General features: G+C 35.2%; 1 protein-coding gene across 1 annotated transcript; it reads right to left on the bottom strand.

Moving 5' to 3' along the window:
* Nucleotides 1-3,297: 3,297 nt before the first annotated feature.
* hoxc13a (homeobox C13a) lies at nt 3,298-7,021 on the bottom strand. The gene is made up of 2 exons (XM_039651534.2): nt 6,242-7,021; nt 3,298-4,548 (listed from the first exon to the last, which is right to left on the bottom strand). The coding sequence occupies exons 1-2, from the start codon at nt 6,903-6,905 to the stop codon at nt 4,292-4,294; spliced, it is 921 nt and encodes a 306-aa protein (XP_039507468.1). The 5' UTR covers nt 6,906-7,021; the 3' UTR covers nt 3,298-4,291.
* Nucleotides 7,022-16,894: the final 9,873 nt, after the last annotated feature.

Below are 16,894 nucleotides of genomic sequence, written 5' to 3'. Positions count from 1 at the left end.
TGTTCGCTATCTTCTTCTTAAATTTAACATACATACTCAGTAAGAGTAGGTCTACGTGTGCCAGACAAAAATGTAAAGACGTGTGGCAAAGCATGTGTCTTCGTGTTGAGTCTCCACTGCTCACTTCCTGATATTTCCACCATACGCCACCAGAGGTTATCAGCCCCCTTTCTGCTCAACCCACTGATCTCTCTCTTCACATTCCAGCTGCTCAGTTTAGAACCGGTGAATAAAAGAAAACCCTTCGTGAGCACATTTTGCTGAGCAGGCCTTTTGCACGGAACATTTATAATTTGAGTAACATATCCCCTGAAACCATATAGTTGTGAAAAGAGTTTATTTATATATTTATTTTTCTCAAATTCGGTATGAGTGCCTGCTTTAAAAATTGGTATGTATGCATGCATTTAAACAAAAAATATATATGTATACGTTATATTTAATAAATTTAAGCAGTATAGGCCTAATATAAGACAATGTGCATATACGTGCAACAGTTTTGTTGAGTTTACAATTAATAAACCAATGCAATGGTGAGAGTAAGAGAAATAATTCTAAATAAATGCATAACATAAATAATCAAATAATGATTAATCCGATTTCTATATAACAATAACACATTTTGTCCATATGCAAGACCTGCAAGTGTTATTGTTATTCTAGTAAAAAAAAAATACAACTATTTCTATATTTTTTAATAGCAAGAAATAGTTCCCAAAACCAACAGGTTTGAACTAGTCTGCAACTAATTATGAGAAATACAGTTGTTTAATCGAGTTAATAATTTGCATTCTGACAATTGAAATCCAACAATTTAATAAATTACTTTTGTTGTTTTTGTTTTGTTGCTGAGAATAAATGATCAAAAAATTACAAACAGCTATAAATTAAAGAAAACAAAATTGCAAAGCGAGACGCTCACGTGAGTAGGAAGAAAATATATATATTTCGAAGTAATCTTTTCCTCCCATTGCTCATAATAGTTTTGCGTATTTGTGAATAGGCCTTGCGCCTATAACCAGACAGAAAATGGTAGCTTGAGAGAACAAGTGCATCAATAAAAGACACAAAATAAATTCATATCGTTCTATATAAATTACCTACTCATTTCCATATTTAAAACCAAGGCAATGCGCATATTCACTACAAATAAATAAACTAGCCGTACCTTTTGACGAGACCCTGTGGAGGATGCATCTCTCGATATTTGGTAAGAAGTACCCATTCCTTGGCGCGCCTATGGAAATAACACAAGATGACATCTCTGAGCACTGTCTTTTGCAGACGTAAATGCACTACCTGCCTTCGTGGTCAATATAACCTACACCTCATGATGAGAGAATACAACCATTGGTGGGTTAAAACTTATAAAGGGATCGCGGAAGAGAAAAATGGTGTAAGTAGTACAAAACGGGGGACTGAAAATGTACACAGTGTACATTTTCACAATGACAAGGATATTGGATAATCAGAGCATTTTCCTTTTTTTTATGTATTTATGGTATGTCATTAACTCTCGCCGTCTAGACAGGGAAATAACACCTTGTTTGCCTGAAAACAAACCACGGGCAGTGGTGTCCAGCCCCTCTGTTTATTATTCACAAGACTCTGTGATGTCAAGGTCAAAGCGACTGCATAGTCATGGTCAAGGGTAACGCGCGATCACGTGACGTTAAAACACACGGCTTAAGTCATGAAGTTTATATTACATTTCTCGGTTTTCAAAGTAACCAACTTCAACAAAATATACAAATGCTGATAGTTGACTGATGACAAGAAAGTTTGACCAGTTACAGTGTGTGTGCTTCATACGTGCTACTGAGGGGGTTACCCAAGCGTTCGTAAGCAATTACTATTTAGCCTACCAAATTGTTTATTTTTCGTATAATGGTTCTTATATTTAAATAACTCATGTATACATCGACTATATAACTCTGATATAGGCCTACATTTAATAGAATTCCTTATTTCATGAATGAATACTAATTCTATAGAATTTAGACAAAAGGGAGTTAGCGACGCCTTGTTGTAAAAAATAATAAGTAGGTTAACTTTAAAAACAGATATTTTTATAAAGATTCAAGAACGTCCAATCATTTCTTAATTATAACTGAATTAAAAAAATATAACACTGTAAATAATATGATCATTACGTTATGACAACGTATGTTTTTACATTGCTTTAAGTTAAGCAATTTTCAACTTTTTTTATAAGTTACGCTATAGAAGATTCAACTAATTTTTTAAGGTCAATTTAATATAATTTAAGTTGCGACTTAATTTAAGAAATGACTGAAACTTCCAAGTTTATGTAAGTTAATGGCAGCAATTTTTGTTTTTACTGTGGATATGTTGAAGCATTTAAATATGCGTATACACTGCCACCAGCATTACATTTATATGGCGTGTCATAACAAAAAGTATTTAAAAGTAGACATTTTACAGTGTTTCAGGTAGCTTTATTTACCAAATGTTGAAAATTAATATAATATTACTAAAATACTAATGTTATTTTAGAATTAAATCATTTTAAGCAATCAATGAATGTTGTACCTCCGACCATACCTTAAGAGCCGAACGGGATAGTACTCACGAACCAGTACCAAACTGTGAAGAACAAACTTATCTGAATGTTGTGGTGGCATATTCATTGTGACGTTTCATTGAAGATGAACCTTCTTTCACTTTTATTCTTCAAAATTAGCTAAACTGTAAAATTATAGTCCGAGTAAGACATACATTAAGTCTTGCTTAAATTGAATGATATAATACTGAATATAATTATAGCGAAGAATGGCATTATTAGCCATGTAATAAAGTAAATAGACACTATCGTTACATTTATACACTAAGTGCGCTGTTTGCTTTATGCATAAGGCATAGTGGCAAACCCGCAGCGCGAGCATTCTGATTCAAATTTAGAGATTCATGTTTTTAAAATAGAACATGTAAGAGTCAAAAGTTAATTCCATTATCTTCTATCTTATCATTATCAACATCTATGAAGGTTGTGCATATTTCTTACGTATATTTTAAGCAAGCCAGAGTCTCCTGTTGATTAATAAAAATAGAAAAATCATCTTCGCAACAAAAATACAGGCTGTGCGCTAGTTCAACAACCCTCACCCAATACTGACACACTAACATTCAATCTAATAGCTCATTAGAAAACTCTCACTAATGAAGAAAGTCGGACGGACAGGAAGATAGATATGCATTTGAAGCGGCCATGGGCCTTGCAGCGTCGTCATAATAATTGATTATGCATTGATTCACAACAAATATGTACTCAACAAATTCCATTGTCATTTTTATTTATGAAATATGTCTCAATTCATTACTTTAGGAATTGAACACCACAATACAGTTCACATACTGCACGAAAAGAGATACAGACAAGTTGTGTGAACAGCTCCAATGCTTTACGATACACATTTCTATATAAAAACAAAAAGGCTGTGCATTAATGTTTAATACTAAATGATTTTTAAAAGCTTACAATCATTCCAGTTGCATGGCAGAGTCATCCTTCACTGCTAATAGGGACACATACAAATGATCTTGAAACATTCCTTATCTTTTTTTTACAGAACTGTCATACGCAAAACCTAAATTAAATAATAGAAGCATTAAACTGTACAGTTAACATTAGCAGCCATGGTTTACCCTCGGCATTAAAAAGCAATGTATCCCACAGTGAACCATTTAGCTTCTGAAGTCTCGCAGGCTCATTCTAGCAAAATCTATGGTCATCTCCACGAAAAACAAATTACGGTTTCTATTCGTGACTCAGTTCAATATTTGCAATAGCCTTTTGAGAGTTTATACAAGTCTTGATTCATCCAAAGTGTCCGATTGATTTTTTTTTCTTTCTCTTCTCGTGCGTGTTGAGCCCCTCGAGTGTTTTCTGCTGGCTGGCTTTGACGCACATATTAAGAGATGCAGAATAGTCGCGACTCCTTTCATTTTCAGATGCACGTAAACCATGTGTCTCTTTGATATTTGTGTAATTTTAAATATTTATTATTTATATATGTACATTCATAGAAAAGGACGAAGTTGAAATGTTTTTTTTCTGTATTTTCACAGTTTTGTATCATATGCCCAAAAAGCCAAAGAGTGAGCGGTTATGGTACTGTGTGCATGATTTAAATTAAATAAAGTGAAAGAAGACAGGTTAGGCTTGAGGCTGCCCGGATGTTCTTCATTCATGATTTCGGAACAGAGGTAAATATCAGACTTTCTGGACGGAAGGATATAAGCTGGCGGGGAAAAAAGTACGAAACATGCATCAAGTATGCATGTGATTATTAGTCTTGGATTTACTGACAAACTTTTTCTCCTTCACTCTGCGGTTCTGAAACCAAATAGTAACTTGGCGTTCTGAGAGGTTGGTTGTCGCAGAGATACGTCGTCTCTTGTCTTTGGTGATAAACTTGCTTGCTGCATACTCCTTTTCCAGTTCCTTCAGTTGTAGCTTGGTGTAAGGAACACGCTTTTTGCGCCCCCGCCGATAACTGCTGACTTCCGGCTGCAACGGAACAACATCTGAAAAACAAAAAGTGAATGGAAGCATCAAGCTCAATTTGACACCATGCGGAAACTGAGTTATCTATTTAATAAAGTATTTAATTGTTGCGTCAAATGATTTAATGATGGTCAGTGATCTGGGGCCAATGTTATAAATGAACAATTTATGTTCCTATTGTGAAAAATAATATTAAAAAAAATATTAGCTACATTTTATATATATATATGTGTGTGTGTGTGTGTGTGTGTGTGTGTGTGTGTGTGTGTGTGTGTGTGTGTGTGTGTGTGTGTGTGTGTGAAAAGACCAAATCATTCTTAGTGTAAAGTCTTTTCAAAATTGAGGGTTTACGACAGGTGCTTGTCAAACAAATAGACTACTCCTTAAACAATATACTGTTAAATCACGTGCATTTTAATTATAAATGTAAACACATTGACGCTCAGCAACATTAATTTCCCCAAATCACTGCCTTACTGTGGCATAAAGGTAAAATAAGGTGAAGGATCTTATAGGCTCATCATGGCATCTGAAGCAGATACATTCAGATGTAGCCTATTCTATGTGTTTCTCTGTCTTTACTCTGGTAGGCTACATAACATTTACACAAGACAGAGGCATGTCAACTGCCCTTCTCATAGACGTATTGTTGTCTAACGAATCCAAACAGACTTTAACTGTAAAAACTGGTTGGGACGATGTATAAAAACAACACAAGCACAAGTACTGCATTAAAAAGCCTATTTTGTCTGTTTCTATAGCCCTATAGCCTTATATGTGGATATTTTAAAATATAGGCAATACCTGTGTTTTATTGTGGTGACGACGTCTGGGGGGGGGGGGGGGGGGGCACGGCACTATAATGCGACAGTAGCCTATAAGCCAGTATATAGTCACAATATTGGCATTTTGTAATTTTGATTTGCCACAGCTGAGTAACAATACTGAATGACCGAGTCAATATTTTGCCCATGCACAGCTAAAATCAATAACTTGACTACAGAACGTCAGCTGCTCTTGGAAAAAAAAAATGCTGCTACATGGAATTCTCTAAATGTCCATAACAGATTGCGGGGCACCACTCCCGATCACTGCTGTCAAAGATTTATATGCATGGTACAAATAAGACCTTTTATTATCATATTATACGGGAGGAGCAAAGGTAGGCAATATTGCCATACCCCAGTTCCAAATTGCGTGACTTTCCTGCCTTAAGAATCCTGTGACTCAATAATATCCGAGTTAATATATGACTATCCTCTGTAACCAGATACGTCACTCAAACATTGTACTATTTTATGTGAGAGGGAGTAAATAAAACATATCTATTCTAAACTCAGTCTTACTTGTGGTTAGGATTTGCTCAAATTCTTGTTCTGGAAAGCCAATTTAGATTTTCCCAACTGTCACGTGTCAAAAATTAATGGAACAAAAATTGCACATTTGACAGGTTCATGCAGACATTGTGGGTGCGCAATCGTAATGCATTATGTAGATGTTTGAGTTCAAATGTCTTATCAGCTGATGGCTTTTATTCGAGAATATATATCGAAACATTTAAGGTGAATACTCTGCATGTTAAGTTTACAGTTGGAGTAAAAAAAAAAGTCTAGCCAAATTATCATAACAGGAAGTCGTATTGGTACCCCTATTATGCATGTTCTTTGATTTATTTTTTATTGTTAATGGTTTCACAAGTGTGGTAAGACTTACCTGGAAAAGGAGATTTCCAAAGATGAGAAGACTGTGTTTGCTCCTTTGAACAGTACACCTGCCCATCCCAGCCATTCGACAGAGCCCAGTGTTGATAGCCCTCCATGGGGATCAATGCATCGTGACGTGGCTCGGGATGCGCGCTAATACTGGGAACCACCGACATGTCTAAATATCCTGGAACCGCCTGGTACGAGCTGGCAAAACTCGGGTAGAAAGCAAACTCTTTTGCCCTGCTGGAGAGCTCCTCCGAGGGCAAAGCGCTGCTCGTTTCGGCATATTTTTCTGCTGGATGGTATGAACATGGTTTCTGCTGCAAGTTCACGTTGTGCGAGTGAGATAATCTGCAACCGTAGTAAGGGTTTCCAAAGGGGTAGCCGTAACTCAGAGAGGCGCTAGATGACGTCTGAGGAGCGGGACACTGTCGCCCGGTTTCTGGGGAAGATATATCCGAGTACACGGATCCCTGGTGAGTCGCTATGGTGCCGGAATGCCGCCCCAGCGCGGGGTGTGAAATCAGTTCCCTGCAATGAGTCGCAGGGCAATTCCCGCTCAATCCTTCCATAATTTGGCTTTTATTTTGATTATTTTCATTCGGGCTTTTTTCATACACGTACATCAAGGTGTCCGCCCAGCGTGGATGCAGGACCAGCGAAGTCGTCATATCACGGGCTGCCGATGCTTTTTAAAAGTCGCCTACTCCAAGACTGATACCTCATTTCCAACTACATTTTACGCACGCGCATGCGCACGACTATATCCATGTGTCCAGTTCATTAAAGCGCAGGCACGTGATATGCTAACTAGCCCGAAGAGACTGGATTGTGGGTGGGAAGAATAATCCCTTTAAACAACTACTGGCTCACGTTTCACGCCTGGCTTCTAAGGTTGTCTGTGCCCAGGCATTGGCTAAGAGAGTTGGAGACAGTCATTCTTAAAGGGGAAGGCTTCAAGCTAAGTGGAACGAAAACAACCTCAACATTTCTGCCGACAAACGTCTGGACACTTAGCAGTGTGCACGGTTTCATTACTTAACCTCCTCTAGTATCAACATTCTAAAAAGTCGCATATCTGTAACAACATTATACATTCATGGGGCACATACAAAAAAGCATAGGCCTACATATATTCTGTAAAACTCTTTATTTATTAATTTGTGTATCAGACAAGCACACTGCACACGATTAAAATGGTCGTATTCATTTAAATATTTGTCAGTTATTTTATTTCAATAAAAGCAACTGATTGTCATTAACCTATGAGCGGAATCGCTTGCAATTTCAAAGAGGAAAAATAGGTGCATTATTTTCTATAGGCTACGTATGAACCAATCTTCTGTACATTTTTTTTTAGAAACAAATAAAAATAGACCAACAACACTATAACTAATAATAATAATTTAAAAAAACAAAAACAAAAAAAAACAACAACAGCCAGACAGAATCAAACACATTCATACGAGGAATAGGGTATTTTTCATTTCGTGTCATTTTCATTATCAAACTAATGGCCGGAGAGATTGTCTAATTTGCGAATTGTTTTTAATCACTGTGTATGTTTTTGTCGAACTTATCAAATAATTTGCCAAAAGCATATTCAGTTACACAATTGCACTTAATTATTTTCCATACCGTCCATGTTAATGTTGAAGTTGACGTGTATGTAAAGTAATGAATGATATCAGCATAATATGCATAAAAAAGTTGTATGGATACAAAATGTGTTACAAAATGTTCACCGTCATGATTACACAAACACACACACTAAAAAAGAGATTTACGTTTTCCCAATATGGTAGTAATTTACTCAGTTATGCCTCATTTTTATTCCCATTTAAATACTAGATTGTAGAATACAACTTAATATTTAAATAAAACCAGCTAGTTGTCATGACAAGAATGAATTTATCACCCCTGGATCAGAATATTTTCTTCCGGTCTGATGTTGCACATTTACAATGCAACGTTTCAAGAGGAATGAATAAGAGTGCCATTCCCTGTTAAAACATTCCTCTGCTATTAGTTTCAAATGTGTAGCGACGAGGCAGAGAGAGAGGGGGAGAGAGAGAGACGGTCCTTGTGTATTACACACTCTAAAAAATGCTGGGTTGATTTAACCCAATTTTGGGTAAAATATGGACAAACCCAGCCATTGGGTTACATTTTTAAATTACATTTTTTAACCCAATGGCTGGGTATGTCCATATTTTACCCAAAATTGGGTTAAAACAACCCAGCATTTTTTAGAGTGCAGGTAATTTGAACATTTTTAAACCTTTTAGACAGTGTTGTGCGTAAGATATAATGTTGATGAGTTAGTTCATTGATCCCTCTTATTTGCAAAGATATCCACCGCTGTCTTCACAGACTGAAGAATGGACAATTCTTACAAATGGCAGCTGCATGGAAGTCCAAGGTCAAGGTAAAAAACGCAGACAAACAAGGTCGTAATCAGAGTCTAGACAGACAAGAATGAACTTCACACTCGTATGCATGCAAACTCGCTGTAGTTTGAAAGCCTTTGAGATACACATTGGGAAAACGGAAAAGAAACTAGCAAACAATCCAAAGTAATTCCTAATTTTTAAAGTCCACAGGCAACTGTAAAACTATACGAGTAGGAAGACAAATACGACTAACAATGCAGAAATCCCTTTCTGGCGAATCTGCTTTCTTCCTCTTGTGTTTCTGTGAAGAGTTCCTCTACTATGACATGTTAATTATAAAGCATATATTATCCAGATTTGTTGACATTCAATGAGAGCCGCTACAAGAACCATGTTTTTTACAAAACACAGAACAATATTTGGCGAATGCAGTGACTTCTTTACTTTTGCTCCCTCAAAGCAACAAATTACGAATGTGAAAACACAAAAATGTTAAAGGAAGATACTGAATGCAAGAGATTTTGGTTGAACATTTGTTACCTGATTTTTTATATTTCATGTGAAGTTGCAATAACTTGTGAAGTAAACTCATTTTCCCTGGAAAGACCTTTTTGATAATTTCGTCTCAAGTTCATTTTGATCAATTCGTCACCAATTGCAATATCAGATTTCAGCTATTCAAAAAGTAGATTTCTACAATCAAGTCGGAGCTTGTTTAGCCTACAATCTTAACTATCACCGTTATAACATATTTAAGAAAATATAGCCTACCTCTTCTTATAAAACAAAATCCCAAGTGACATCAAAATGTAATTCTATTCATCAATGAAAAACATTTCTATTATTTAGCCTACAGCACAGCTGCAGCTAAAGTGTATTTACACGTTTGACTCATTTCAAATGTAACATCGCATTCCATACGGATCAACGTTTTGCTCCGATGTTATTGCTTAAGTTGAAAATGATATCAAAACACATGAATCAGTTTGAATAAAACGATTTGGAATAACTCAATATTAATTAATATTTGAAATAGCAGTGTATCATTTAAAAAGCTGACTATTTGTGCTATTCATTTTAAAGCGACATTAAAGGCGTCCCCACTTTAACACACCTATTAAAAATCCTGCGTATTGTAATATCGGGATTTACTTCACTGGGCTTTTTAAATTTTTTATTTTTTTTATTTGTGTGGTTTAAAAATAAATAAATATTATGTACATATTATGGCTAAATATAAGACTCAATATAGCTAAATTACAGTTCCGTATTAGCAAGTATACAGTAAAATTAATGAGCATTGTTTGAATAGCAGTAAGACCGCTAAAACGGCATAAAGGTTCCATCGAGTCTCAACACACGGCACCTTTAAAACGGTGACCACAGTGTCAAACTGGAAGAGGATTTAGTGAGTGTCCCTGTGTCTGATGAGAGTGAGTTTGTGTCTATGTAAACTAGCGCCTGATGTGTGATTAAGCACCTTTCTTTCTTCCATTTTTTATTTGAATGGCAAAATACTTAAGCTTTATTTCAAATGTCCAACGATTTATTTCAAGTATTGCAAATGTGTTACTTTTAATAACACTGATGAATAAGACAAAACAATTAGGCTACTGAAAATGCAATAGAGATCTAGCATGCAAATTTGTTTTATAGCCTATACGTTTCCTCACAGCTGCATCTCTGCGTGTTAGTTTGTCACTGACTGCAAGCAGTGCTTTCAATGGAATAATCTTAGACTCTGATTTTTTCGCTTTTCTGTTGCAAAGAAACCACAGGTGTATAGGCTACACTGAAATATAACTCTTCATGCCCTTCATTCAGTGAGTCAGGTTGCTTCTTAATTCAACAATCACAGGCCCAAATACATATTATAATCAGAAAGCTTTATGATATCTGACTTATTCATTAGCACACTTTAAAGCCAAAAGTTACTGGGAGTGATGTTTTGAAAAAGAATTTAAAAAATGTTTAAAGACATCAAAAAGCTCAATAAAAAAACATTGTCTGTGCATTTCACATTTGAGATCTGAGAACCAACACATTTGAGAATCAACTGTTCTAACATCTGACGTCACCAAACCAATGCATCGCAGCCTTGGCGACGCAGCGATAATTTACAAAAAAAAAATATATATATATATATATATTATGACCATTGGAGAGAAATAGTCGATCCCCTGGGAAATTATTCTAATGCAATCTATCATACATGGTAAAAGTAATGTTTTAAGTAATACATAGTTTTGTTTACACTATAAAAACCTTAGTCTAATTTCATTGCTCTGTTATGATGTATTAAATACCATACCAATCTATTAGCTACTGGCATAGACCCGTCGTGTTTTCTTATTCATCTCTCTAACCACATTGTGCCCAAATCTTAAGTATGAACATTTTAACTCATTTTCTGACATTAAAACAGTATATTTTAGGCTATTATACTAGGGCTCAGACTTGAGTTGATCTGTATATTCATTCATGTAAAAGTAATAGTTTAAAAGTTTTAGTTGTATGATGTAAAGACAAAGAAATCTGTCATTCTGAGATTTGGGAGCAGCATTGTGGTGTCTGTGCATCTTACGTTGTCATAGAGTGGTTGAAAGATCGATTGCAACATCAGTTAAAGCTCGCTAGCCACAGCCCTATTAAAAGGTGGCTTCTATTCTGGTTTCTAGTGCACACAGAGACCATCAGAAAATTCACGTTCTGTTGTTTAGTTAGATACAAATTTCTTCATGATGGGTAAATCATACATCATTCACTCACTCTTTAAACAAAGTGTTTTCTGAAATTCATTTAGGCCTATAACATCTAAACATTAATGTCCACCCTTTTTAAATTATTAATAAAACTTGTCAAATTGCAAAGACGTGAGTTAAAAGTATAGGCTACGTACCTTCTCTACAATACCTGGTCTACAAGTAAAATCAATGCAGATATAACGTGGTTCAAACAGCATATTTTCTTTATTAACCAAGAAAGAATGAATTTCCCACCAAAATACTCGATGTTTACATAAGAACAGTAGCTATATGTATTTTAAAAGAATGTCTTCAAAAATGCAAACGCAATGTGCCAATAAGCACTGCATCAAAAAAAATGTAATGTGCTCAAGGCGCTTAAAAGCTACAACTTTGCCTCTGCATGCACATTCTTGCGGGGCTGCTGTAGGCCTTGTTCAGGAATTGATTCTTCTATGGAAAAAAAAAACATCCTGCAGAGTGCAGTGGCAACGTTCATGAATATGTATCAATGTCACTGCAGTGCTGTACCACTATTCCAATAGCATTCAATTTAAATTCAATCTAAAAAAAGAACAGTGTGTACGTATTAAAAAAATAGTCGTTCGAAACAGAACAGCTCAAACGCTGTTTCGTAATGACCTTCTTTCTTATTCCAGAAAGCAATAGCATCCCCTTGAAGGAACAAATCCGTGTTAAATCTCGCATAGTTCAGCAGAATATGACTAGGCCTACGTCGATTCAGCCTCGGTGCAATGCGGTAAAATCTGTGGCTTATAGCCTGAAGAACAGCATGAGCAAGTGAGATGACAATTTAAATTGCGTTCAGGCATAATGAGGAATGGTAGTAAGAAATATGAACGTAGGCCTATAGACCAAGATCTTCATTTTTAACAGAAGTGCACGATCAGATTTCTTTGTTAGGCCTATATATCACCTGCGTTGCAATTATGCTATTACTAGCCTACCATAGGTTACACTGAAATGAGAACGCAAAATCTTAGCTATAAAAACACAGAAAAACACACGAAAAAACTCGTTATGTTGACTGGACTCGTAGCATGTTTTCGGTTTTGCCGGTCTATTTATGTCGGTGTAGTAAAACTGGGAACAACATTAAAATCCAAAAGCACTGACTCAGAGGATCTCATGTACGTTTTGACAACTCGTACTTGTGTAGCTTCGGAATTTATACGTTACTCATTTTACCACGTTAAGTCATTTACATTCAGAGGGCTGCATTACAATGGTAACTAAAAGTCCGTTTGTCAGAGCGTCTCACAAAATGTCTCCCCCACTTTCAGGCACGTCTAGTCGGAAGTCCAAGTTCAAGTTAAAGGAGGCGGTCAGTTCCTCTGCAGACATGTTAATTGCGACAGCATGTAAGTGCAACTTTCTCGGTTTCTGACATCTTCTTTAAAGATATATAAGATAGTCGAATATAGTTTTTTTTCTTATATAGCCTGTTGGAATATAGGCATACCATTGGGCAACCCGGTCTCGTCAGTTATATGACTTTTTGGGATGAGACTGTGTTACATTGGGATCTCAGAATGCCCATGTCAGAGGTGGGATATGAAAATTAACCTGGAATATGAGCTAGAATATGGACCAATGTCATTATAAAATCATTTTTTAATCGGTTTTGTGGTAGGCCGAATTTGTAGCTCGAAGAAGAAGAAACCTGCCAAGTAACAGTTCTTGCGTTTTTAGGCAATTATTTCCGAATATTGTATCTTTAAGAGAGAAAAAAAACACACTACAGCAACCAACACCAATTTACTTCAAGTTCTTACTTTTTACAAATACACTGGCCTTATTATATTATAGTGTATAAATAGGCTAGTATCTGATATTTAGGCTACGCATATCACACAGGCTAACTAATATGGAATGAGTTAGAAATATGGTTAAAAAAACAAGCGTTTGTCATGGCTCGTTGTTTTTCACCAGAAAAAAGTGTGACAGAAGTTTGTTTAGGATACTAAAAATGCAACATATATTTAGATTTATTTTAAACGACAAAACGAATCCATATCGCGGTTTAAACACGGAGGCTGAATAGTCGTCTTTTCAACAATTAATTAAAACAGCTGCGAGTAATTTTACCTCTATGTTTTTTTTCACCCCTAGCATCAGCTACAAACAGCAAAGGAGCTTGTATTTCAACAATAACTTGCTACAATTAACATTAGTTATTTTGTGTTATATTTCACAAATTCACAGGCGTTCAGTCATCATTGGAAAAATATACTTTTTTGATTTACAAAACTTTATTAAATTATAAATGTTTCATAATCGTATATAAAATAACCACCTAAAGATAAGAACCATAGTCTGAAAAAGTCATTAAACACTGTTATGCTGTTTATCCAAAATCTGCCATCTATTTGCATGCGATAGGCTATAGGCTACGTAGTGCTGTTGAGTGCGTACTTTTTCATACAACATTTCTCGACTACATGTATAACCCCCTTGCAGAATTTAAATAAATATAAGAACTAGCAAGTTATTTTAAGAGCTACATAAGGTACACTCTTTAAAATAAAGTTTCATTATTGGCATCGATGCTTTCATAAACAACCTTTGCACAAAAGGTTCCTTAGCTGATTAAATATTAGCCTACTTCATAAACAAAAATGGTTATTTTAAGAACTGATCACTGAAAGGTTTTCTGGGGAACCAAAAAACATTCTTCATGTGGCATCATGGCAAAACTCGGTTTTTGTAACGTTTACTTTTAAGACTGTACAAGACATTATAGGCCAACATATTTCCCACAAGACAAATTTTACACCGATCATCCTGAACAAACGTTTAATATTGGTTTCTAATATGAATGTATGCACCTTTTATAGTTGAAGGTTGAGTCCCTCAGATGTCCTAAGTGTGAAAAGCTGGATCTCAGCCACTGCTGAGAAGAGCTCAAATGTACAGAAAATACTGGAAAACCAACGTAATGTGCAGTAGTACATATATGAATTCTCTAAAGAAGTGGGCAGCTTCACTACTCAGGAAAAAAACAAAAAAGCATATCAAAAAGCATAGAAATCATCGTGAAAACAAAGGGATGTGTGTAAATTCACATTTTGTTATTGTTATTTTAGTACATGTGCAGTCTTTTTAAAAAATAAAAAGATCTCTCTTTATTACCCTACACTCAATTGTGTGTACAGAGGTTCAAAGAGCTGAACGATGGAATGTTAAAAACATCGATGAGAACAAAAATCTGGCATATTCTGACAGTGCTCAAAATCCCTGGAAAAAATAACATATTATTCAGTTATATCTCATATTTACAATTATCCATATGACGCATCAGAGAGTCCGGGAAAGTATGTGAAAAGTAATGAAAAATAATGAAAAGTGGTGGTCAATTCTGGCCTCAAATTCATCACTGGACACAATTATTTTCGCCATGTTTGATATTCTCATGGTACTGTGATGCGCAAGTATTAATTTTATGTATTCCTTTTCTAAGTATCTACAGTTAATTCTTACTTTAAAGACAAGGAATTGATGAATACACAATAGATGTTTATACTCAGAAACGCTGGATTACAGAAAACATTATTTGAAGATGCTAACTGCATCAAACTCGTTCAATTCACAGTGAGCGACCACCTCTGACATAAGTAGGCTACATATCTATGTTGTTACATATTTTTGTTACTTTCTACAGTAGGCTATATGTAACATAAAGGTAAACGAAATTGGATGGTTTGTTAGGCTATTGCTATTATTCACCGCTGTAAAGAAGTGTACACGTGAATAGTCCTACGAAGGAGGTTTACCTCAGGAAAAAAAACGCACAAATAGCTTCTGAAATCACCATAAAAATACGAACAAAAGTTGTTTTAATCGTCATATTATAGGTATAGGCCTATATGAACCCAAAACGACAATTTGTTCTCCCTCTGCATTTAACATCGTATAACGAAACATGATGAAGGTCAAAGCAAGGGTTGGTATTGCCAACAAAAGCATGGAAAACGTCCTTGAGTATTTGCATTTGACTTGAAGTGATCAAGTAAAGACTTCTCAAAATTAAAAAAAAAACTAAATTATATAATTTGCACTATAAAGTACAAAAACAAGTTACTTGCAGTTTTCACGACCTTATGATGAATAATGTGTCTGAACATATTCCATCCACATAATTACGAATATACAGTTGTTAATAAGGAAGAGGATCACATTTAAATCCATTTACATTTACATTTAGTCATTTAGCAGACGCTTTTATCAAAAGTGACTTACATCTGAGGCATAAATCCCTGGCATAAATGTATAACTAGTATTGAGCACTTAATAAAATGTAGCTCTTTGGACATCCAAATTGGTGTACAAAATGAAAATAAAATTACAATCGCAATAGAACACTAAAATTATATCATATTTTAAACTATGACATCAGAAAGAAATAGCCAATAATTTGCACGCACAAATTACAAATTACGCATTTAGAGAGGAAAAAAGCATTTTTGATCAATTGAAAATTAGTCGGTTTATATATTTAATGTATGTATTAGGCCTAAATATACAAAATCGATAAGCATTTTCACAATCGATTCATATTCGGCTGGACAGGGACAACAAGTAAAGTTCAAGTTCAAAGTCTTTCACAGCAGACAGCCAAGGAGAACGCGCAAGGAGACCCCTTCACCTTTAACAAAATAAATCACATTAGGAATGCACAACTTTTGTCTTGAATTTTTAAAACACGTTTCTAAGTGCATTTTTTTTCTTAAACTCTAGTAGTTCAGTTGATTAATTAGAATTCCATTCGTATATAAAACATTTTAAAAATACGCGTTTTACAATATTACAAATATTGAGCATCGTGCGTCTTAATCCAAACAACTTTGGGCCGTTCTTGGGTTTGATTACGTGCAACATTGGATCTGTTATTTTTGGCCCATGCAAGCAAAAAATGCAGCTTCACAAACCAAATAACTGTCTAGGTTAAACTTAAAACAGTAAGTGATAATCACCACCTCTTCAAGTTTAACAACATTTTATCATTCAAAATTCAGTGTTTAAGTGTTCCCCGTTTTCTCATTTATAACCAATATTTTCAAACGTTATAGGTCTTGTAAAAACATCCCAATAAAAAGTGTACTTATTTTCTTTTATTTCCTTGCATCAGATTCGATTTCAGCCTAAAGAGACCAGAACAATTTGGAAGTTACAGTTCAAAACCTTAACACTTTAGTGATAATCTGGGGGGCCTCGAACGTAAAAATGTCGTGGATAAATTCGATTAACTTTTCAAATAAAATTAGAATTAAAATAACTTAAATATTTTTAACCCATCATCTTGCTGAAGACAATTATTTATTATTATCCATCCAATTAGGCTGTTCCACTAAATGTCTCCTAAATAAACTTCGCTAAACAGTAATAATAATAACGACAAAGTTTGCTTGGAGACAAGTTTGATCAATTTGCCTCCGAGAACATTCAAAGTGTTATTTCCACAAAATGAGAATTCGCCTTCGCAAATGAGAACCTGTTACAAAT

Source organism: Pimephales promelas, chromosome 20 (assembly GCF_988280905.1).
Source record: "Pimephales promelas chromosome 20, fPimPro1.hap1.1, whole genome shotgun sequence".
In the NCBI taxonomy this organism is placed as follows: domain Eukaryota; kingdom Metazoa; phylum Chordata; class Actinopteri; order Cypriniformes; family Leuciscidae; genus Pimephales; species Pimephales promelas.
This window is presented reverse-complemented; position numbering and strand designations above follow the sequence as displayed.

What these genes read in the sequence shown, in the direction of transcription:
- hoxc13a (XM_039651534.2), bottom strand. Translation starts at nt 6,905, where the DNA reads ATGACGACTTCGCTGGTCCTGCATCCACGCTGGGCGGACACCTTGATG. An exon ending in TTGGAAATCTCCTTTTCCAG is followed by an intron (nt 4,549 to 6,241) that starts GTAAGTCTTACC and finishes TTTGTTTTTCAG; the next exon opens with ATGTTGTTCCGTTGCAGCCG.